The sequence below is a fragment of the Canis lupus genome, chromosome 10 (assembly GCF_048164855.1).
Source record: "Canis lupus baileyi chromosome 10, mCanLup2.hap1, whole genome shotgun sequence".
NCBI lineage: Eukaryota > Metazoa > Chordata > Mammalia > Carnivora > Canidae > Canis > Canis lupus.
Window position 1 is genome coordinate 15510229 of NC_132847.1, and position 24593 is coordinate 15534821.

At 42.3% G+C, this 24593-nt stretch overlaps 1 protein-coding gene across 8 annotated transcripts in view; it reads right to left on the reverse strand.

Moving 5' to 3' along the window:
- ZNF608 (zinc finger protein 608) overlaps nt 1-24593 on the reverse strand; it is a 111040-nt gene that overhangs the window by 35527 nt on the left and 50920 nt on the right. For all 8 annotated transcript variants that reach the window (XM_072840807.1, XM_072840801.1, XM_072840804.1 and 5 more), the window contains one exon: nt 21700-21955. In XM_072840807.1, coding sequence (XP_072696908.1) covers nt 21700-21955 — 256 coding nt within the window. The remainder of the gene's footprint in view (nt 1-21699; nt 21956-24593) is intronic.

Genomic DNA, 24593 nt, shown 5'->3' on the forward strand with positions numbered 1-24593 from the left:
CGGTGGTTCAAAAACTGGGGCGCATTAGCATCATGAGAGAAATCTTTTAAAAAAAAAAAATCCTGAGGCCCATCCTGCTTTAAATTTGAACCACTCTGAGCAGGCCCCAAGCATCAATATGTCCTCTCTTCCCAGAGAGATTCCTGGAGACAGATAAGTTTCTAAACAAATCATCTCCTCAAGTGGTTCTCAACCCTCACTGCTGATCAGAATAACCTCAAGAGTCACAAAGAAACTAACACACACACAAAAAAACAATGCTAGATTCCATCCTAAATCAACGGAATTGGAGTATCTGGATGTGAGGTCTGAGCCATGGCATTTCCCCCCGCAAAGTTCCTAAGATGATTTTAATGTGTGGTCTGGGTTGAAGAGAAAGGGTCTAGTAGATTCTGAGGTTAATACAAAGTATTTAAACAACTTAGTAATAAGCTTTTATCCAAACACTCTTTCTCTGCCTGGCACATGACTATGTTTGTCCAATGGAATCACAAATCACAAAGCAAAACAATCCTTCCTCTGAAGGATACTGCAACTTAGCTGGCAGATGAATAATATGCCTAGATAAAAGAACAAGAGAATATCACAAAGTATCAACAGGGGTCAAATTTCAAAACTCTGAATATCTAAGTGTAGATAGGAAAATAAAAATATTCTGAATAAGTTTCCAGTTCCTATGAGCTAAGTGCATTCAGACATGTGCATATTCTCATGGGAAGTTACTGAAGCTGCCTGGGAGTCACAGGTCAGAGAGAAATAGTCTTCTGGAGCCTTCCAAATGACAGGTACTTTTATTTTTGAAGACTGTTATTTACCTACAGGAAAATTCTGAAAGCTGTTTTTGTTTTTTTTTAAGATACTTATTTGAGAGAGAGAGAGAATATGAATGGGAGAAGGGGCAGAGGGAGAGGGAGAAGCAGATTCCCCACTGAGCAGGGAGCCCCATGCAACACATCTTTCACCTTGCTTAAAAAGGAATTTTATATCTGCTAATGTTTTATACTTACTCCATCCATAACCCCATTTCACAGATGAGAAAAATAACAAGGCTAAAGAGTTTGATGACTTCCTTAAGTCTCTAGTCTCTAGGACACATATAAAGACTACAGCCAACCTTTAATTAGAAACCTACTTAATCTGGGGCGTCTGGGTGGCTCCAGTGGTTAAACATCTGCCTTCAACTCAGGTCATGATCCCAGGGTCCTGGGATCGAGCTCTGCATCAGGCTCCCTGCTCGGGCATCTTCCTCTCCCTCTGCTTTACATGAAGTTCAAGAGAGGCCATGCAAGGCTGTTGGGAATACTAGTGGAGAAACAATCAGATCACCAAGTGGCAAGTGCAAACAAGAAATACTCTATGAACTCAGGGAGGAGAGGTGAACACAGCCCGTGTAGACAAAGCAGCCACTTCTTGTGGGAGGGTTTCTTTTCCCACGCTTATCTTTTTTATCTTAAAATTCCTTTTGACTCTTCAAGCTGTAGTTTTGACAAACATTAATGAAACGCATTTTGGAGCAGCAGAAACTTTTATCTGGACCACAATTAAGAGACAAGAAACAAAGCTATGTTTCCTTCACACTGGTGTGTAAATACAGGGCCTTTCTTTGAAGTGGGTAATAAGTGGTCATCTTACAATCTATGATACCTGAAATATTTTGCGGCATACCCTCTTGGCAAAATAAAGCTTAAAAAAAAAATACCAGCATAGTGTTTAAAATAGATTGGTTTGTTTAAAAACTGCCTCAGATACCAAGAGACATGCTACAAGAACGTTCACAGGGACACACGTTTGAAAGAGCAAAGAACTGGCCAGAATCCAAAAATCCATGGGCATAAGAAGGGATAAATCATAATGGTATATTCAAACACCCTGACCCAGCAGTAAAAATGAATCAGAGCTCAATGCTCAGTGAGAACACCAAGTTGAGAGAAGCACTGTACATGATTCCATTTATATGAAGTTCAAAAACATGTAAAACAATGTGCTTCCCTAGGAACTTATAGGTGCAGTAAAATGTGGAAATGAAAAACCCCACAAAATGCAGATTTGTGGTTTCACGGAAAGCAGAAATGGATGAAGGCAGGGGCACATCAAGGGTTTACAAAGGTCCTGAAACTGAGATTTTCTATTTTTTCATGGAGGTGGTAGGAAATACATGTTTGCTTTCATGTTATTCTTTACCATACACGTCTGCAATAGCATTTTGCATATATTATTTTTCTTTGCATTTGACATATATTTAATAAAACAAGTTTTTGGAACTGACTTTGAAGGGAAACTCAGACCTTCCTCGCCCAAATGCTGCTCTGGCTTGTTTCACATTTGTATGCAAATGCCTTTTTATTTTATTTTTTTAAAGACTTTATTTATTCCTGAGAGAGAGAGAGAGAGAGAGAGGCAGAGACACAGGCAGAGGAAGAAGCAGGCTCCATGCAGGGAGTCTGACACGGGACTCGATCCTGAGACTCCAGGATCATGACCTGAGCCGAAGTCAGACACTTAACCGCTGAGCCACCCAGGAGTCCCACAAATGCCTTTTTACAAACAGAAGCTGAACACTTTTCCATTTATCCAGTATGTCGGTGACCACAGCCTGGAGAAAAGAGAAGCACCTGAAAACGCAAGATGAATTGCAAGTGAGATCCATTTTCCCTGAAAAGCCATGGGGAACTGGAGCTGGTGCTCTCCCCTTGAACCAAGTGTAAAGCCTATGGGACCCCCTATCTAATGGACACCACACAGGGTCTGTGACACTTACTGCAGCAACGTTCGCTATTATAAGGGCATATTTTACAGGAAACCAAGGATTCATTTTCTCAAGGCTCATAGGCAAGAATCTCCAAAAAAAGGGGAAAAAATAAAATTATTACATATCCGTGAAAATCAAAATTCATAGAAGAGTGGCAGGCAGCCAACCCAACTAGCCCAGGTCTGCTCCCCCATCTGCTTGGCCTGTTAACTGTCGGAAAATACAAGCAAATCACTTCTTCTGCAACTAATTCTCAATAGGGCTCCTAAAAACCAGACTCCATGATGCAACTTTAATAAGACGGAACAGCTTATTATGATCAATAAAGCAAAGCCTTCCAGCATTGCAGAGCCAAAAGCTGGCTCAAATGCCTCTTGGACAGACATGGAGCATGAACACCATCCTTCCCCAGCACTGCGGAAGGCCCTGGGGCCAGGAACCACTCTGATACCAGGAATCAGCTCTGTCCTGATTCCCCTCTACAGATGAACCCAAAGGCGTTCTCATCCTGCTAGATTTTATTAGCCCCAATATATGGTAATTAATTTACTGCAGCCTCTTTATTCATAAATGGATCAAATAAAGCCTTACATGGCTTTTGGCAGCTAACCCTTACTAAATTGCGGTGACTAGAAGTTTGTTCAAATGCTGCACATAAGCCAGCCCCTTCAGCTTGTAAAGTTCAATTAGAGAGTTCTTAGCCTATTGTGTGCCTTAAAGCTTCAAAGAAGGCATTATTCATGCATTTGCCATTGCCAAAAAAGAAGAAAGCTGGCCAAGAGGCAATTCCTAGAGGGCTGATCCAGGCATTACCAAGAAATTTTCAAACTTCAGCTCTCAGTACCCAAACGCCTCCACTTTGGGACAAAATCTCAGTGGACTGTATCAGACAAAAATTAACCTGATTAACTGTGGAAATCTACATAATAATGAAAGTTCTGACCCAGAACACACAAACAACCACCTACTAGAGTTTCTTTTTCTATATTCCCCTTACAAGTGGCTGTTGGCAGGTTCCCGTAAATGTGGCCTCAACAGGCTGGAGGCTCAACCAGAGGCCAGAAAGAATGACCTGGAACCACCATCCCCACCACAATGGGCTGCCATCTTGGTTCCGACGGTCCTATCTCAAAACTGGTAGGCAAAGCCAGGGGTGAGGCCTGCTGCAGGTGGCTATGTGTCATAGCCAACTGGCATTTTCAGAGGCTGTATGTCAGGTGCCATCTGCATTTTCTCTGTAGGCAATCTACTTCAGGCAGTGCTTTGCCCACGAGAGGAGGCAAGAACTTTCGCTCTAATGCTCCCCTTCCCGGCAGGTTGGGTGACTGGACTCTAGTTCACCTTCCCGTGGGAGGTGCTGTGGTTGCCCTCACACATGAAAAGGGGTTGACGTATTTTCTCAAGAGCATGCCATTAAGTCAGAGAAGTCCCCGGCCACTGATCTCCATGCCTGTCTGCAAAAGAAGAATCTGGAGCCGCTGGTTCTGCAAACATCCAGCTTTTCCTACTGCGAGGCAGGAGACTAAGAGAAAGGAGCAAGAAAACAATCCCACTGTGAGCTACTGCCAGGAAGGCCAAGGCTCTAAATCTCCTGGAAGCTGAAAACAAATGAGCAGCTTTGCCTGTATCAAGCCGGCTGACTGCAAGAGGCTCCTTTTCACTTCAGAATTACAAACTGCTCCTCAAAGATAACACTTTTCAGGATATAAAACCATCTCCTTCAGCTTACTGCCAGCCTATTGACTCGACTGCTAGAACAGCAGGAAAGTTCCCAGTGAGCGCCACCGTGGGCTCGAGCATCGTGTGGAGAGGCAAGGGAAGAGAACAGGTGGCTTTCAGAGTCGTGCCTGGCCTGATCACCCTTCTCCTCACTGTTCATTCCTGCAGATGATTCTCTGTTCAATCCTGCAGGATTCATTCCTGCAGATGACACTCATTTGTTGGTGGCTGCCCACACGCTTGGCACCACAGGCGTGCACCAGTCAGGCAAAGAACACGGAGTAAGAGAGCAACGTGGTGTTTACCATGGTCTTTCACAGCCATCCCACTCAACATGGAAGTACTCTATATTCTGCTACAGTAGAGGGGGCTAAATGAGAAAAGCCCCTTTCTAGGCTGACAAGGAAAACCTGAAAATACAAATAATTAGTTACAAGTGCTTCAGGTAAGTGAGCAGGGTGCTGCTTCCAGATACAGTCTGCTCCAGCGCTGGGGTTCAGCACGGAAGTCCGCCAAGGAAGGGACCTTAGTTTTAACGAGGCATCTGCACAGCATCCATCCTTTGTAGAAAGAAGAGCTTATAAGAGACCTCTCTCAACCTCAGTGTCTTAGAGGTAGAGGTATTAAAAGCTTGGTCAACAACCAAGGGAATGAGACTTTTGCTAAAGGAATGGATTTTTTTTTTTAGACTTTTGCTAAAACAAGGAAAAGAATCTATTGGGGAGAACTTGTGTTGCTAAATATAAGATAAAAAGAACAGAGCTCAAGCCCAAAATAATGATCTGGCCAGGACCTGGGAGGGCAGCAGGTAGGGCTGGGATTGGGAGAGTCTGCTTCAGAAGCTACTAAATTTGGGGTCCCTCCGTGGCTCAGTGGTTCAGCATCTGCCTTTGGCTCAGGTCGTGATCCCACAAGGGGTCCTGGGATCGAGTGCCTCTGCCTATGTCTCTGCCTCTCTCTGTGGGTCTATTGAATAAATAAATAAAATCTTTTTTTAAAAAAAAAAAGGTGGAGAAGAAAAAGAAGAAGCTACTAAATTTTTTTTTGGTTTGGATAACCAGTGGGCAAACAACAACCAAAAAATAAGGCAGTTTGTTTTTTCATTTATATGCCTCTGTTTTAAGTTCCCAAATGTAGAGTCTGTCTGGAAACGAAGTATAACTCCTGCCACATTGGGGGCAGGGGACTAATAATAAATTGAATGACTTGATCTCCCTATGGAAGTTAAGTGATCATCATGATGGTACATTCCAAGTTGATTAAAACTATCTCAGCTTCAGGTCACGAAATAAATGGTAGCTACCAAGAAAACTTAACAAAGGAACCTAAAGCTCTTGAGTTTTCTCATTTGTATGTGGATAATACTATAGTTATAAAAAAAACGCAAACAGACAAACAAAAAAGTTAAGATTCAATTTTTACACAACAGGGAGTAAAACCTACAACCTTCTTCCTGAAATTGACACCAAAAAAGTCGGTGACCAGGAAATCAGAGAAGGCTTTTCTGGAGAAGCTGATCAAAGCAAGAGAAAAGGCATATGGAAACCCCCACCCCCACCCCTGCTGGGAGATCCCCTAGAGAGACATCCACTCATATCTTCCTAGACCTTCAAAATGCCCTCCCACACATGTGGGACTTCAAACCAGCTTCTAAGACTATCATCCCCACGCAGACAGCCAAGGATCATCAGGCGTTTGAGGAAAGTCTTGGAAGGAAAGGCTACAGACAAAACACACAAAGGAACTTAGAAACAAGGCTGACAAAAGGAAGGAAAGGAGGGATGGAATGAAGGAAGAAAGGATGGGAGGAAGGAGGAAGAAGGAAGGTAGGTCCTCAAGGAATAAGACACTGCAGTCATGAAACTCAAAAGGAGGCTATTAATCCCCATAACATTTAACAACAAAGAGGAGCTTTCAGAAATGAAAAATATGAGAATAGCTTTTTTTTTCCAAAGACAATATTTAAAGAATGAGGAAACTCCCCAAATCAGAAACTATGTCAAAAACTATAAACCAGAGATTTGAAAACGGAGAGAAAAGATCAGAAAAGTAGAAGACCAAGGGGCACCTAGGAGGCTCAGTTGGTTAAGTATCCAATTCTTTATTTCAGCTCAAGTTGTGATCTCAGGGTTGTAGGATTGAGCCCCTTCAAGCCCCATGTCAGGCTCCATGCTCAGTGAGGAGTCTGCTTGAGATTCTCTGCCTCTCCCTCTGCCCCTCCCCCCCCACTCCCACTCTCTCTCTAAAATAAATAAATAAATGTTAAAAAAAAAAAAAAAGGGAAAGTAGAAGACCGATACAAGAGGTTCAACCTCTAACTAAAAGCAGCTCCAGAGAGAACACGGAAACGGAAATTGTATCTCCTCCAAAGAAAGACATCTGTACAATTTCTAACACTGACAGGGCCCAAGTTCCTAATGAGAGTACCAAGCTCAGCACCAGAGATTAAAAAAGACTCATGCCAAAGGATGTCACAGAGATAGATCAGAATGCTGGAGACAAAGAAGAGATAAAGGCTGGGTGGATAGGGGGACAGCCATTACACTCAAGATCTCAAATCAGGATGGCGCTAAGCTTCTCAAGGACAACACTATGGAGAGTTCAAAGCAGTGGAGCTACGCCTGCAAGTCTGGCAGAAAATGATCTTCACCAACTCCTCATCTAGCCACTTCATTCATCAACTATGAGGGTTGAAGGAAAATGCTGTATGTGTGAACATCCAAGATTTCAACTATTTTACTCCCGGTGGACCCTTTCTTAGAAAACTTTTGGAAGATGGGCTTCACCAAAATGAAAGACAGAAACGAGAGCAAAGCATATGCCAATGCAGGAAATGGAGTATCCAACCTCAGGATGGGATCTTCAGAATGGTGTACAGAGAGCCCAAATTTTTACAACCATTTCACGAGGCCTCTGCATAACCCCTAAAATACCGGTCCAGATTGGAGCAGATGGGAAGACTCTGGAGAGACTGCTCCAAAAGATAAAATGCAGAGAATGCTGGCTGTGTTTCAACAAGTGAGAAGCAATTTATAATTCTGGCGTGACAGTTCTTGGTGAATTAGTGAGGGGTGCATAGAACACTAAGCAAATAAAAAGTGAGGCAACTATTAACTGCAGGTAGAAAGTTGAGGGAGAAAAGAAAAGTAATCGTAATACACTGCTCTGCTGTAAATAATAAATACATACTCATAGTAATGTAAACACTGAATACTGACCTGAGGAAGAATTATTTGTTGTAGGCAGTTCCCAAATGGTCCCAAGTAATTCCTACTTCTTGGTATTGACACCCTTATGTGATACCCTCCCCTCCTGGAACCTGGGCTTGACTTACTGACTCCTAAGGAACCGATTAAGTGGCAAAAGCAATGGGTTGTTCTAACGTGAAGTTATACTAACACTGTGATGTCCACTTTGGGCTCAGTGTCTCTTGGATCTCACCGTGGAAGCAACATACTCTGTTACGAGAACACCGATGGGGGAGGTTCCTCTTCTGACTACTGACCCACAGAAAATGCGAGATAATCCGTGTTTGCTGTTTTAAGGTCTTCTGTCTTGGAGTCATTTGTTGCACAGCAATGGATAACTCACAACTATATTGGGAGAATGGGGAGCAGTCAAATATAGTTGTGTTGGGGAGCTAAGTATGCACTAAATCACCAGTTTCCACCTTTTAAAAAGCCTAAAGCCACACAATGACATCACAAAATACCTACAGAAACATGTGTTTTCAAAATATAATGAAAATACCAATGACAAAAGTTTAAAATAGCTGCCCCTGGAAAGCAGGAGTAGGTGAAGGAAAAGATGGGAATTTTTCTGCCATCACATTCCTAGTAGAACTGGCTTTTTAAACTATAAACACATGTAATCTGAATAAAACTTAAAGAGAAAATTATACCACATTAAGTGTTTATGCTCATGCATCCAATAAATTTTCTGTTTTGCAGGCTTCTTTTGAACACTGTAAAGATTCTTTTCTTTTTCCTTTTCTTCTTTTTTTTAGATTTTATTTTTAAGTAATCTCTCCACCTAATGTAGGGCTTGAATTTACAAACCCGAGATCAAGAGTCGTACACTTGCCCCCCTGATAGAGCCAGTCAGGCACCCCTGGACGGTGAGGATTCCTAACACAAGGTGTAGATGGAGTAATGCAGAAGTCATTGGAGCTTGTGTGGGCCTTTTAGAGTAGGGGTTCAAAAATCTGCTAATGAAATTGATGATGCTACCTTTTAGGAATCTTTTCAGATAATGTCTTCCATGTGCTCATTCTTCTGTGGAATGTACCAGAGCGTAAAATAAATGTCAGCCTACTCAGAACAGACTTCACTTTACTTGCACAACTGCTAATAGTTCAATAAATGGTTTCAGTAAATAAAGAGTTCCAGAAATAGATCGACTTTGGGACACTCAAAGGCGTGGCTACCTGCTGTTCAACAGGATTTGGCACAAACCCAGAAGGTGATTTAAGGGTAACCCCATTGAGGCTCACTTTTGGCTAACAATTTTCTCCAGAATCTGCTATGTCTGAAATGATTCTGATAAGAACATTCTATGGGAGGCATCTGGGTGACTCAGTGGTTGAGCGTCTGCCTTCGGCTCAGGTTGTGATCCCAGGGTCCTAGGATTGAGCCTCACATCAGGCTCCCCCTTCGGGATCCTGCTTCTCCCTCTGCCTATATCTCTGCCTCTCTCTCTCTCTCTCTCTCTCTCTCTCTGTCTCTCATGAATAAATAAATAAAATCTTAAAAAAAAAAAATTAAGCACATTCTATGGGCTTCACACCACCTTTTGCCCCAAAGCTCAGGTAGCTCAGGTAGGTACCCTCAAGGGATTACATATTCTAAAGCCTCCCATTTTACAGATGAGGAAACCAAGGCCCAGGAACCAAGGAAATGCCCCTAGCTTTCAGGGTGGGCAAGGAATAATGTCCACAGAAGCAGAGAGAAGCAATAGGAACACTCTAAACGACCCTCATCAGGTCATTATGTATACGTGTATTTTTAGGGCACATGGGGATGGTGCGAAGTAGGCATAACCAATATTAGGGGACGTTTTCCCTTTTCTCTTAAGAACAATATACTCTAGTAACTGCAAAGTTTTAGCAATCAGATCATTTTGATTGGGTTTTTATCCTGGTTTAGCCACTTGTCTTCCCCCAGTTTTCCAAGCAGCAGTTACAACTGTAGTACCGAGAACTCCGGAGGATTCTACAATGGTACTTTTTTTTTTCATCTGCTAAATGGATAGATTTCAAACACTGCAGTGAAAAAAGATAAAGGAGAGTTTTTAACCAAAAAATTATACTGTTCCTTGCTGGATACACTCATGCCCTTCCAGAAGATCTGAATCAACACAGTATTTTGTATGAAATACAATACCTCTCACGGGAGATGATAAAGGCATGTAGCTTCTCATGTGCTTTTTTAGTCCAGTGCTGTCACCCAAGAGGCTTTTTACTAATCAAGTAACCAAAAGACAAGAAGTTAATGTGCAAAGAAGAAAGGCTTTGGCTGCTTCTGTGCAATTATGAATGTCCTGGATTCTAATCAAGCATATTATGCTTACCAACCAGCCTGGCTCTCCTCCTACCTCTTTGTCATGTTTCATTAATTACCAGAACGAAAGAAATAGGGCAACGGCACCTATTTCTGAATCATACAGGTTGAAGCAGCCAGAATTTGCAGAGAGAACACCACAAATTTAGACGCCCTGACAATCCCCTAATATTCCCTTGTAAACACAAGACAACTTTTCCTACTTTCCAAAATATGCAACGATTTACATTGAGCAAATACATGCAAGTTAAGGGTGCACGAGCCTTGGCAGAGTATCTGCATCGTCCTTGGGGCAAGTGTAGAATGAAGCCTGAATCTGCTAATCAGTCGAGGTCAGGGTGGGAGTGAAATGTGAAGGGGAAAAAAGACTTATCAATGAGTCAGAACCCAGACCCCAGAGGATATGGGTTAGCTGCCTGCCAGGTCTGAATTATTCCCCAGAAGACCCCACTGTGATCCAGCCCACCTTTCTCTGAAATTTTATGTAAGTCTATGTGGCTCACTGGACCCTTCCCCAGCCATCACTGAAGCTACTGGAGCTCTGTAGTATTCGATTCTCCTTTAGACCCTGTCTTGACTTCCACTGAAGTCATAAATTCCCCACAGTTTATTTTCTTCCCTTTGACAAAATGAAGACGAGAATGCTAACTACAGCCTCAAATACTCAGCAGTCACACTCAACATGTTACGCTTGGTTGAAATTCCATACTTGGAAATGTGCTACTGCAAGAAACTGCAAGCTCAGGAGGACTGGTATGATGGATGCTATTTATTTCAAGAAGATATTTAATTCAAAAGTCAGATATAAAGGGAGATGTCCTAGAGGTCATACACTTTGGATTCTCTAGTAACTGACTGAGGATTTTGCGGTCAATGCTCGCCTTCTGAATCACTCAAGATGAACATGCAGTCAATAGAATAGTAAGTAGCTCACCGAGTTCTGCTTCTTTGAAAGCTGACCCTCTGTTCCTCTAATCCTCCTGGGTTCATTTGTCCCACTATCAACCTAGACCTTACCACTTTTTTTAGAACTCCCTGGGAACACAATACTGCCTTCTGGTCACCCTACCAAGCAGAGGTTTTATGGAAGAGACAAGTTCAATATATAAGGAAGACTGTCATAGTTCTACTCTGTGGCTCTTCACTTGTCTGCCCTTGGGTATTCAAAGACTCTTTGAGCTCAAAGCATCTCACAGCGCTCAATTACTGCAGCCAGCTCGGTTCCAGGCTCAGAGTGCAAAGCCAGGGCCTTCAACCCAAGGTGCTTCCAGGATGTTGGGGTAAGAAATCATCTTAGAGGTGTATGCTCGAGGTGCCAGTAAGAAGCAGCTCACCGCGAGGCCTGCCTGGGACTGGCTGGCTTTTCCTATTCTGAAAAGCTGCTGGGTATTCTCCTGAAGCTGGGGAAAGCACTGGAAAGCAGTCTTTGTTGGTTCTCTTTAAACAAATTGGCCTGTGCTGCTACTTGAGGGAAATAAGACACATTAAATGTTCAACTTGACTTACTTCAAAAGTTGTCTGTCAACGTGGATATCGAGAAGACATAGACAGGACAACATACAAACCGTGCAGATGTACCAGAGAGTCCCCCAAAAGCTGGCAGGATACAAGCTGCCCACTGAGCCAGGAGAACATGTGGCACTGCCTCTAATGCATGGGAAGTGGTTGGCCATTTTTTCCCTTGTTATGAAATATGTAGTCAAAAACAACATTCTGGGTATTTTTGTAAAAATATTTGGTGAATATTAAATTTAAAAAACATCTCACTCTATAAGCCGAATTGAGTTCCCACATTTCAGTCAAAACCTCAAACTGACAAGCAAATGTTTATTTGCCTTTGAGCATATTTTTTAAATAATTGGTTACATTCATACATACACACACACACAGACTTAAAAACGAGGAAGGGCTGGTCATGTGAGGTACAAAACAAGAATCCAGAAAGGACACACAGACATATTATTCAGAACGGTCTGGGCCTCAGTTTCTCTGCCAGAGTAACAGGGCTCATGATGGGAGTCTTCCACATAAACGAGAAGATGCTATTTAGATGGTGTTGGCAGAGCCACGTAGAGGTCCCCAGGGAAAAGTGTTCGATCACTCAGACACGCCAAACGTGCCATGTGTCATGAAAAGAAGGCAGCCGCGTTTCTAACTTCCAAGGAGTGAAATACTCCACAACTGTTTCAGATACATACTTGAGTCAGAAAGCTTAATTTGAAATGAAGACCATACATGGGTGTGGTATGTTTATAATTGTTCCATTTACTATTCACTTATAAGCAATTATCAAATGAGGGGCAAGGGGCTCACCAACTCACATCCCTTTGAATCCTACCCGTCTCGGGTTTTCTCTGACTGTGTTACATCAGACTTTGCTAGGTACTCTGCAGTGGTGCCCACGAGCCTAACTCCTGCAACGTTCTTTGCTGAGAATGCTTTTTGCAACCTCTGATAGGCCTTCCCCATATTACAGCTTATTTTCCTTTTGCCAGAAAGGTATTAGCCATCTTATCTGAGGACAGAAGGGCAAGGGAAAGGGTATGTGTGTGAGAACACTTTGGTAGATTACTATTTTTAAAACTACCTGGACAGTTCTTGCTGCTGCAGCCATACAGGGCAGCAGCCAAAGGGAAGAGGCTAAGGAAAAAGAGAAAATGAACGTTGGAAGCAGGGAGGCAAGGCAGGGCTAAGGTGTGCCAGGGAAGAATGTGCAAACAGCCTAATAAGTCAAGTGACAAATGATGTATTGTCAACAAATCACAAGGTGCAAAGGTTTTCTGTAAAGATCTTGTCCTTAGTCTACCCTTATTCTGAAGGAGCAAAACTCAAACAGGACTGGCTGAGGTTGCTCCCCATTCAGAATGGATGCTTGATGGACCCAGTTTTGCCCCTGGGTATTTGAATTCCTCACACCCGGAAGTCTTTTTTAATTTGTTTCATTTGGGGGGGGGGGGGGCTATGTCAACATAGACAAAAACAGAAGTGATATCTAAACCTCTGTGTCATCCAGAACAAAGTCCTCCCAGGACTTGGGAGGGCTACACACTGCCTGGGGACCCTCGCTGGCACACCTGATTTCTCTGACTGAGCCACTGTCATTTTTATTACAAGGGGAAGAAGGTCGTGTTCCCTTTCTGTCTAGGGCAGGACCCTGGATGTGAGCATTGGAGACTATGCATTTGACTTACAACCCATCCCTTTTGCCACGAAAATGTCAGTGAGACCAAAGTTGTCAGAGAGGTTAAGAGAGAAGAGCGTTCTCAACCAGGGCCATGGACACTGGTACAATTTACCAGTGTCACCGTTCGGGAAAGCAGGTAAGCAATCAATAAATGTTTCAATGCATTGACACAAAAATGTTTGTGTCCTCTGGGTGATTGTTTCTTGAAAGCTGACCCTAGAACAATAACTGCAAATTAATAAAACAGTACAAATATTTCAAGTGCAAAGATACACTAAGCAGGGTGATATCATCTAAGAAGCTGAAACCAATGTAAATATCCATCCTTAGAGGAATTTGAATTAACTATTGCGTCCATTCCATAATGTGTTTTATATCAACAGAAAATGCATCTCAGAAAATGTTTTGATAACATCAGAAATGCTTGTTTTAATGTTACGATTAAAAGAAAAAGTATTCAAAACTCTATTTACCAAATGATCTCAACTATGTTTTTTAAAAAATGTATTTAAAAAGCAGAAAAAGGAGTAAACCAACAAATTAAAGAGACTGCCTGAACAGTGAGATTATAGATGGTTTTTTTTTTTTCTTCTACCTCTTAGGTGTTTTCTGCCCTGCGGATGTCCCAAAATGGCCAGGTATTCCTTCTAACATCAGAAAATTAAAACCATACTGAGAAAATGAATGACAGAAAAGAAAAAACAAACCAAATCATTTTGTTTCCCCCTTTTTTTGAGATTGGTCTAAGGAGAGCAAAGTTGGGAGGTGAATTTTAATACAGTGTAATCAGATTTTATAGTGGCATTCCCCCCCACCCCTCCAAAGGAAATCAGTGACAACGTCGTTTTCCAGAGCAATATTTTCCAGATTGTCTAGGCCAAACTTAATTCAAAAGTAACATATTCTTGACTAGAAAGCTATACTATGCAAACTTAAACAGGTATCAAGACCATATCACTTTGTTCTGTGAATTTATTCAACATTCAACAAATATGTATGGCACACTTACTCTGTGCCAGGCGCTAGAGATCCAACAGTGAACAAAACAGATGGGATCTGTGGACTAAAGAAGCTTCCAGCTTAGTGGGGCAGAAAGGGATGGTTTGTATACATCAACCCAGATGAAGCAGATTCAGTTACTCCTGCCAAAATCAGATGCTAGCACTATAAAGAATTTCCTATCATTCTGTGCTTAAAAATAAAATAAAAAACTCCAATTATTATGTAACATCATACTCTCTTCTTTCCAAAGAGCACTCTAAAATATACACGAACCTGTGTTCAGGGGAAATCCCAGGACTAGGTGTGAAGAGCAAGGAAGGGCTCTGCAAGGCCAAATAGGTGTGCGGTCTTGCACAGGTAAATCCCTTTCTTTTTTATTTATTTATTTATTTTTTTGGTAAATCCCTTTCTAAGTCTCCTTCATGAAAATACGGACTAACATGGTTTACTTTGGACTGTGTTTAAGGTTTAAAGGAAATTATTACCTGGCAAGCATGTCCAGCACAATGCCTGGTATAAGCACTCAATAAAACCACCTTTCCTCTCATCCATAAAATACACATAAAAACAATAAAGAATCGAAGACAAAGATGCATTAGATCAATGAAATTGGGATCGGGGCAAGCAAAAGGGAGTGAGTACCAATGGGTACAGGTTTCTTTTGAATCATAAAAATGCTCTATAATTAATTGTGGTGATGGTTGTAGGACTCTTAGTACATTAAAAAATACCCAATGAATTATACACTTTAAATGGGTGGACTGTATGCTGCGTGAATGATACTTCAATAAAGCTGTCATAAAAATTCTATTTTAAAAAATCAACGAAATCCTTTTAATCAATAAGCGGAGGTGGGCCAAAAGCTATTCTTTGCAACAATGAGAGTATCTCCATTTTGAAATTAGAAAATGCATCTTCAACTCAAGGTCGCTGTAATATTAAGACGCTTTCAAGATTTTCTTACCAAAGAAATCTTGGTAAACTTCAGAGAAATCTTCTCTCTTATAGGGAGAAGATAAATCAAGGGAGGACAATACTACAAATGCAAATCTTGTAAGACAACTTCTTAAATCTTTTACTATGTTCAAGTCTAAAGAAAAGTTGAGTTTTACACACCTCACATTCTGTATTCACATAGAATTTTAGCTACAAATACCAATCAACCTAAAAAGGTACTACTAAAAGGCCTTTAAAAGGAGTTTAGGGATGCCTGGGTGGCTCAGCGGTTTAGCACCTGCCTTCGGCCCAGCGCGTGATCCTGGAATCTTGCGATTGAGTCCCACATCGGGCTCCCTGCATGGAGCCTGCTTCTTCCTCTGCCTGTGTCTCTGCTCCTCCCCACCTTCTCTGTGTCTCTCATGAATAAATAAATAAAATCTTTAAAAATAAATAAATAAATAAATAAAATAAAATAAAGTAAGTTTAAAGCTGATGGCTTCATGACTTAAGTCACCACCAAAATATACACACAAATGACACAAAAGAAATATGTTTGGTCTAAAAACATGAAGCTGAACCCTACCTAAGAGCATCCTCTTTTTCACACTGACAAGCGGTAATGTTACCATGGTATTGCTTTCCAGAAAAACACACCATCACTCATCATGTGCAAATGATGGCCCTATCAGGAAAGCATCAAACAGGTAGGTCCGAGAGGAAAGCAAAACCAGGAAGACGGCCCAGATAAGCCTCCGCCCTTCCTCATACTCCCCTTCCTTCCTTATACCCCACTTCACTCACAAATGTTTATAGACTACATACTACAAAGACTTGGCCTCCATTTTTAATTTGTGATTTTTCTATGAATCAGGTAACAGGAGTTTCTGTAATCTTAAAAAGAACAAATACTTTGATACGTTTTATAGTTATTTATAATCACATCCTTAAACCAAGTTTATTTAAAAAAAAAACTATCACCATTGGACACAGAATAATCAGAGGTAACCAAATTGGTATACGGTCCAGCAAATATACAAATATGGTGTTCTATTTGGGTTGACTTTTGCCTGTAAAAATAGACGGTACTTGCACACTTTGAAAGGCTCACCATTTGAGCTCCTCTGCCACCAGTGGTGATGAATCTCAACTTTTCATTGACAACCACCACTGCAAGGCTGCCCAGGATGCTGAGGGTCAAGTTTATGGCCAATACACAGAGTGGCACTAACTAATAATTCTTCCAGCCCTCTAAACCTCTGGGAGCTCATGCTGAAGATCAAGGCTGGATGCTTTTTCTTAGTAGCACAGTGATTAACCGACTATGCTCATGTGCCAAACTCACAGACCAGGAGCTGATTTACCTCCATTCAGCACATTACTGCCAGGAGGAGCATGCTCATTAGCAATCTCCAAGTTCCCTATGACTGCAGAGTTATAATCATCACTGGTGTGGCGGGTAATGAAATGCAGAAGCGAAACTGGACAGCTTACTTGCCTTGTGAGTCAAAGCTGAATTTATAAAAATCACTGGGAAATACCTCAGTAAGTAATAACATTGCACTTAGTAAAAAAAAAAAAAAAAAAAAAAGGCATTGCATGAGTTCCGAGCTCAGACACCGAAAGCACAAAGTGAGCCTGGATTCATATTTAATCTCTTCTTAAATCAAAATTTAAAATGAAAGTTCTTTTTCCAGTAATAAGTTCAGTAAATCAATACTGCAGCATAGGAGTAAAAATACCCTATGTCAGATCCATGTCAATTTCTAGAGGATCATTTGCCTTTTAATGAATGAACGTGAAACCCCTACACTGCACATTGAAACACTATCCTCTCTATGACTCTGGAGATGCAGAAGAATTTAAGAATATCTCCGGTGGTTTAAAGAGAATCATTTACTTCCCCCAATTAATTACCTTTAAAACATTAATTCCCAAGATCGCTGTTCTTGGAAAACACATAGAACATAAGATGAAAAACCTCATACAAAGAACCATTTTTCCTCTTACACCAGGTGCTAAAGTCTTCTCTAAAAAACCACTTTCATAAGCTACCATTTGCATTTTCACTGTCCCCTCTGAAAGCTCCCTGTGATGCTGCGAGTACAATCTTTTTCATTGGCTACTTTATTAACTCTCTTTAATACTCTGGATTTCTGAACGATTTCAAAAATAATCCAGCAGAGACCACACGGAAATGAAGCTGCCACTGGTCCACCCTACCATATGAATAAATTAGGAAGAGTGGTACCAATTAGTCGTTCTTAACCTCTGTGAAGTCCAGGTTCAGGACCAAACGCTGGACCCTCTTTCTCACTGGCACAGTGATTCAGCAACGACGCTCACTTGCCAGACTGCAGCTTCTAGACATTATCTACCCTGGGAGGTAAATAGAGCAGGGGTGTAGGGTGTCTGTCCATTTTATACCTGAGAAAATGAGGCAATGACACAGTGACTTCCTTAAAGGGAAAAGGTCAAGTAGCTTGCAGAGGGTTAGGACATCCCCTCCTTCCCCTGAGACTGTGGTTCTCAATCTTGTTTGCACATCAGAATCCCCTGGGGAGCTTTGGAAAAAAAAAAAAAACACTAATGTCAGGTCACCCAACCAGATCAAACTGCCATCCTAGACCAAGTGAATGCCTGGAAGTGGTGCCTGGGCATGTTTTAAAAGATCTCTGGGGGATTCCAAGACACAGAGCTGAGAACCCCAGTCCTATAACCTATACATGTTTTAAAGGCCATAGTAAATGACAGATGTTGACAATGAAGTACAGGCACAGCTGAACGAAGTATGTTCTCGGATAGGGAAGGGGGAGAAAAGCCCACTAAGAAGTATGATTTAATAATAATCCAAAGGAAAATCTATTCATACGAGCTAAAAAGCCAAGTTCAACATGTACGTATTTACACACTCTGCTGTACACATCATGTTTTTTCCGGTTTTACCTCCCTTACCCCCACCCCCACCCCCAAAAGAGTAAATTTCCAAACAAATAACTATACAAAGGCATGTGTGTCCCTAATGTCAGGAATGAAAAGCTAAGGAAATTCTTTCCAACATCTGAGAGTAATTTTGTGCAATACGTCACTGCTCCTATGCAACTCACCTTACAGAAGAGAGATCAGAGTAGGATAACTAAACATCCAAATGCAGTAATAGTTTTTCTCTCCTATTAAGCACGCTCTGAAACCCACTAATTATTTCCAGAGGGAACTTCTCTTGTAACGCATTACTCCTGAGGACAGTCTGATCCTCAGGCAACCAGGACTCCACGTCCTGGCAGCGACACTAAGGGGAAGTCCATGACTGTAAGAACCCTCCCCACATGAGGATTCCACGCACAAGAAGCAATCAGAATTTAATGCGGATTTCATATTGCAGCCCTGCTGTTGCCAACTACCTTCCAAAAAAAAAAAAAAAAATCACAAGAAGACTCCATATTCCCCCAAAGACTGCAAAGATACCAGCTCCTGAAATTTCTAGGGTCTAATACAAACACACACACACACACACACACACACACACACACACACACCTACGAATACACATAACAAATTCAGTTTGTGAAAAATGCTGTCAGGTATACAAATAATCTCAAAATGAAAATACCAGGGAAGAGATTTCTTTTTTCAACTCCATCTCCAAGGCCATTAGTCACAGGCAACTGGCCCTTTCCCGAGCCCTCAGCAAGGAGCCTGTCATTAGCATGAACCCATAGTAGAAAACCACGGTGGCTTCACTTCCCCTCTGCTTCTTTCCAAACTCGGCCCTTTTAGCTCTGCCAAATAACTAGCTCCAAATGTGTTTGTTCTCTCTCTCTTTGTCTCTCTTTGTCTTTTCCCCAAAGAGAAAAATTAATGGTCAAGTGGGTTTAATTTTTAAATTGGTACAAGAGCCTGAAACACACTGTACTGGGGGGAAAAAACCAAATGGAATGCTCTTGAGAATGGCTGCACATTAAACACACATTTTAGGACCCAGGCCTTCACAAAGGCAGGTTCTCAGATACTGTGGAGGTTGGAAGCTTAGTTTATGCAGCAAGAATAACTCTATTAAGAGCCTGGGCTCCTTCGTGTCACCACACTCAATATCCACACATTCCAAATACTGGAAAATGTGAGGCAGTAAAAAAGAAGGCTGGCACTACAGGAGGTTCCACTCCTGTGTCTGAAAAGCGCCGAAAGCCATCAGTGTGATACAGGAGGATAGGGGACACCTGAGGGTAGGGGACACACCCATGGCCAGAGGGATCACAGCACATGGGAGTAGGGTGCATGGACTTGGGAGACGGGTGACTCAGAGAACACGGTGCTACTGGTGAGGCTGTGCATGCTGCATGCATCGCAACCAAACAGAAATAATGAAAGATTGTAATAGTAACCCTGATAATACCACAGAGCTCTTTAACCATTTGCCCAGAGTTAACTAGAGTATCTGAATACATTTTTTTCCCCGAGGAACTCCGTCTTTCATTAGCAGCTCAGGTTCAAGTCAAAACCAAGCAGACTTCCAAGTGAATCAAAAAAATAACCCAAGACTTGCAGGCGTTCCAGAAAGTTTGTAGCTAATTTTACAACATCTGCCACCCAGTGAGGTCACACTGCAGGAACTCGGTCCTGTCCCACACAGGAATAAATAAAATCATGACCAGCAATAAACCGACAGGCGCTAAGTCATAGCTGAGAAGTAAGCGCAAGGCGCCACTTTAGACAAATGAGCAAGTGATTCAAGTACAAGAAAATCTTTCTTTCTAGTTTATGGAAATTCAATCTTAGCCTTTCCCAATCTTTTTGTGTCTGAATAATCGGTACCCTAAGCTAATTGGCTACAACCTTATAAATGTCTTGATTCTTCGCAGACACCATTAGCTACCACTTCTGCTCTCAGGGAAAATCTGAGAAGGCCAAGGGTGTACAACCCAAGGAGAGGCACTAGAACGAAAGCTTGCTCCCCACATGGGACTCACCCCTGGCACTGGACAGCTTCTAAACAGACAAGTGAGAGAGGAAAATGTGAATTCTAGCTCCTCCTCCACCGACTCCTCCCAATCTGGCTGCAGAGCACTGTTCAAAGTACAGAGAGGGTGCCCACCCTACCTACCCCCAAACACCAGCCATTCGTAAAGCCAAAAGCCAATGGGAACCACTACTTTCAGTTGAGCACACAAAAGATCTCTGCCTATCTCTTCCAGCTTTCGTTCACCTTCTCCGGTTCCTTCTTCTATAGTGATTTTTCCTTACTGATGCTACCCACAAAATTTGGTATCCAATTACAAAATCTATCCCTCAACAGTATAGTTAACGCAATACACAGAATTCGAAGATTCTCCCACGATTTTCTGCTTTTCTACCTTGAGATGGGGTGCGCTGCTTTCCTCCTTCTGATAATTACTGAGACACCTGTCATCTGATTTTCATTCTTTTTTTTTTTTTTTAATATATTTTACTTTCCCTCCCGTGAGTTTCAGCCCTTGGTTTCTCACCTTGATACAGAAGGACCTAAACAGTGATTCTGAGTCTCAGATTTCTAGTTAAACTCCTTCTTGCCCTCACTCCTCTCCCAGCTGGCTAAGATACCGACACAGGTCATCTCCCTTGTCCTTGACCAACATAGCTTGGAGGGAAAGAAAGGGTTGCCCCTCTGTTCTTCACTTTCCTTTGTTTGCCTGGGGCACATTTCTTCCTCACCTTTTCTATTCCTCTCATTCCACCAATGGAGCAATGCAGCGCTCCCCTTGGTATTTTAGTTTTTAATTACCTGTGGGCCTCTACGGTCAGTGACATTGGCCATCGGAAACACAATGGGCCTGGTGACCGTGTGCTAGATGTTGCCAGCCAGCGTTCAGATCTACGGTAGGGATGGCATATGCCACATTTATATTTCTAACAGCAGTGACAGATGAATCCTAACCCATTTCTCTTGTGATGACCGGATTACCCTTGGCAGGTGGCCTGCTGAGCTAAGGGGCAGGGAAGGTGGCTAGGTCTCCAGTCACAGGAGAGAAATGACTGGTGCAGCTGGGGTTTGAGCCTCTGATCTTGGGCTTTGTTCGCTCCATGCACCAATCAGCCACAGCTACATCACGGCCTCGGCCCTCGCCAAATGCAAGAACCCGAGCTCAATTCGGCAGGTAAATTCAAGCCTCAACGACACAGGTCAAGACAAACAAAACCACCAAGTCCGGACAGACAGATCAGCTGGCACATCAAGGAGAAAGTGAACTTGAGAGCAGTCTGTCTCCCTAATTTCCATGATCCCTTCTGGGGGGAAGAGAAGGAAAAGCCTCACCCTGCTTCCCAGACTTTCCCTGCTAGCATTTAAAGCGCAGACCACTTCCAGGGACACCTCCTCCATCCTGAATGGGGAAGCAGCCATGAACATGAACAAAGACGGGGGAATGCGGTCATTTCAACAGAAATCCAGACAGTTGAAAAACCCCTTTTCTTCCTCTCTGAGGACCACAAGACAAAGGCCCCTCACCGGGGGACGTAAATAAATACATCACGGGGAAGAGGGCATAGGGAGAGAGAGAAAAGTGAATTGTATTTACCTTCTTCTGTTTCATGCCACACGATCCCTTCCAAATTCACACTGGTCCCAGGTTCACAGGGCCCGAGACACTCTGGCTCTGTCAGTACTCCAACTTCACATGTATTCACACCCACCGAACGAGTCCGAACCAAAAGCTGCTCAACCGGTGCTGCAATATTGGATGAAGACGGGGAAAAGTAGGAGGGCAGAATCTGAGGCGCGAGGCTGCTGGAAATCGGCGGCGGTGGTGCTGGCACTGTAAACAGGGGGTCAACCTGAAAGACAGACAGGCTTACTGCAGTGGCGCTGTATTCTCGGAGCGGTTTCCAACGCAGTCTGTTTACATCCCTTCTAGAATACATCACCATTCCAAATTCTATTTGCAATTATCATACGCTTCGAGTGTTTGCACGGTGCCAAAAGAGAAAGCAGGATAGCAACGACCATCTGACTCCCCCCACCCCCACCCCACGCCAAACAAGACAACCACCGGGGCTCTTGTGTTCCGACTTAGAGGTGGGACCCCCACGTCCTAGACTCGCCAGTGGACAACTGGTTAGCCTCAGTCTCCGTGAATGAAACACGCTCTGCAAAATTAAGGCTATTTCCCCGCCTGTGATGGAATCACACTTTTCAAAAGCTACAATATTCTCCAAAGGAGAAACCCCAATAAACACCGCAGATGCATCATTTTGGACAGTTAAGCACAGGAAATGGACTAATATTGTTTTCAAAGTACTTTATAAACCATAATGAATTAAATCACTGCGAAAATACATTAACTTACTCTGCTGCATATATAAAATACATAAACTTGATTATACACACTCAAACACATAAACTGGATATTATTAGCATGTATTAAGCATCAACTCCTAATTAAGTTCTCTACTGCAAAGTTTAGCAGAATTCATATAAATGGGGAAATAAACCCATGTGCCCAGCATCAACAGAACCGGAGTTTCTCCAATGCACGCATCCTTTTGTGGTTTGACTTGGAAAGATCCCCGATGAATCTGATCGAGTCCTGGGATTCGTCCCTCTAAATCCCAGGAAATGGAAACGACAGCCAAGATAAGAGTTTACAGTGCAACGGTTTATCTCCTTTGCAGCCCTGTCCTACTGAGCAGGGAAGGAGATCTTCACCACAAAAACCTTCAGTAGCCTGGCCATGATGAAACCAAAGGCTATGCAGGTACTCAGTAGGTAAATCACCAACCAACCCATTCGTTCATCAGACCTGTTTTAACCATTGTTAGAACTGTCACAGAATAATCATGGCCCTGCTGATAGGTGGTCAAATGTGGAAGAGCCAAAGGCAAAGCCCACGGCACCATGATCCACATTCCCTAGATCCTCCTGTTATACACAGATACCTACACGGGATGGTATGCTCTATCAGCTGAGCCAACAAGTCGTATGTGTAAAAAAGGACACCCAGAAGGATTTTCTGGTAAGATGCCATCTGAGTCTGTGGTTCATCTATTCCCAATTAACCTTTATGAGAAACCAACACGTGGCTGCAGATATACTATTACATAGTCTTCATTGTTTAAACACACACACACACACAAAGAGTGTATTTCAAGAGAAGTTACATGAGGAAGTGTGCTCCCGGTTAAACAGCTGAAGCAGTCATCTGTGTGGGCTCCTTGTTCATATGACTGCAGGAACTATTTCTACAGTTTGCCTTTCCCTAAAATGATAAACTGACGTTCACTTGCCTGACTGATCCAAGACGCAAGAGAACAGCCCTTCACCCATCTGCATGGTAAAGAAACTTAATTTCCTGCTCTCAGAGCTGCCATAAAACTTCTTTTGCTGCACGCTTTTTATTGTTCTGCATTCTTGATCACAGAGCCCAAGAAAGAAAAGCATTTAACGGCCCCAAACCCCAGATCCGGTGATTTATGCTTTCGCGTAAATAAAGCTTCATGTGGATCAAAGTTCACACTGATATTTCCTATTTTAAAACTGGGCTGACAAATGAAGAAAGCGGTTCTAACGGAGGAAATCTAAGGGGGAGGGGGGCGGACCCGATGCTATCTTGTAGTCTTTACTACAACTGAAAGATTGTGCAAGATTAGAACCGTTTTCCAGAATTTAAAAAAAAAAAAAAGTCAAGGAAAATTATAAACCAGCTCCTATATAGTCTTTTTTTTTTTGCATGTTTGCCAACAACTTCTTAATGTGTATAGTTAGCTGTAAATTGGCTATAATTGGTTGCTACATATATAAACTGAAAAGACAAAATGGAACAATATGCTCAAAATACTCTTTATATCACTTGATCGACAGCCTACATTAATTCCAAGAGAACAAACACAGCTTCAGTTGGATAAACAAGAAAATGGGATGAAATAAAAGGAGGTAAGGTGCCCAAGAGGCCATTAATTCTCCGATTTGGAAGGCAAAGCCTATAATAAGGCAAAGCCTACAAAACAAAGTTATTAGGACAGGGTGTTGGACACTGGGATTTTGGCCTCAACTCTGACACTAATTAGCTGGTGACTTTGGGGAGTCACTTAACCTCTGCTGAACACCACTTTCCTCAACTGGAAAATGTATCCTCCAGCCTTCTACTGATGACAAATCCTATCACAATACAACTTCTGGACTAAATCTCTATTTCAATATAACTATAGTTATGCATGTTGTATACATACAGATACACATACACACACACACACACACACACACACACACAACCATACTCTTTGGGATATTTAAGAGAATCCAAATATCAAACCTCTAAAGAATCTAGAAGGCTTGGAGAGAAAGGCCATAGTATCCTAGGCCTACCAGCAAGTTAACTGAGTTTATTTCCAACCACGCAATCCAAATGTAATGGTAAAAGCCTGGCTGACAGAATTTATAAAGGAGACCTTGGAGCCCTGTCCCCACCAGCATGTC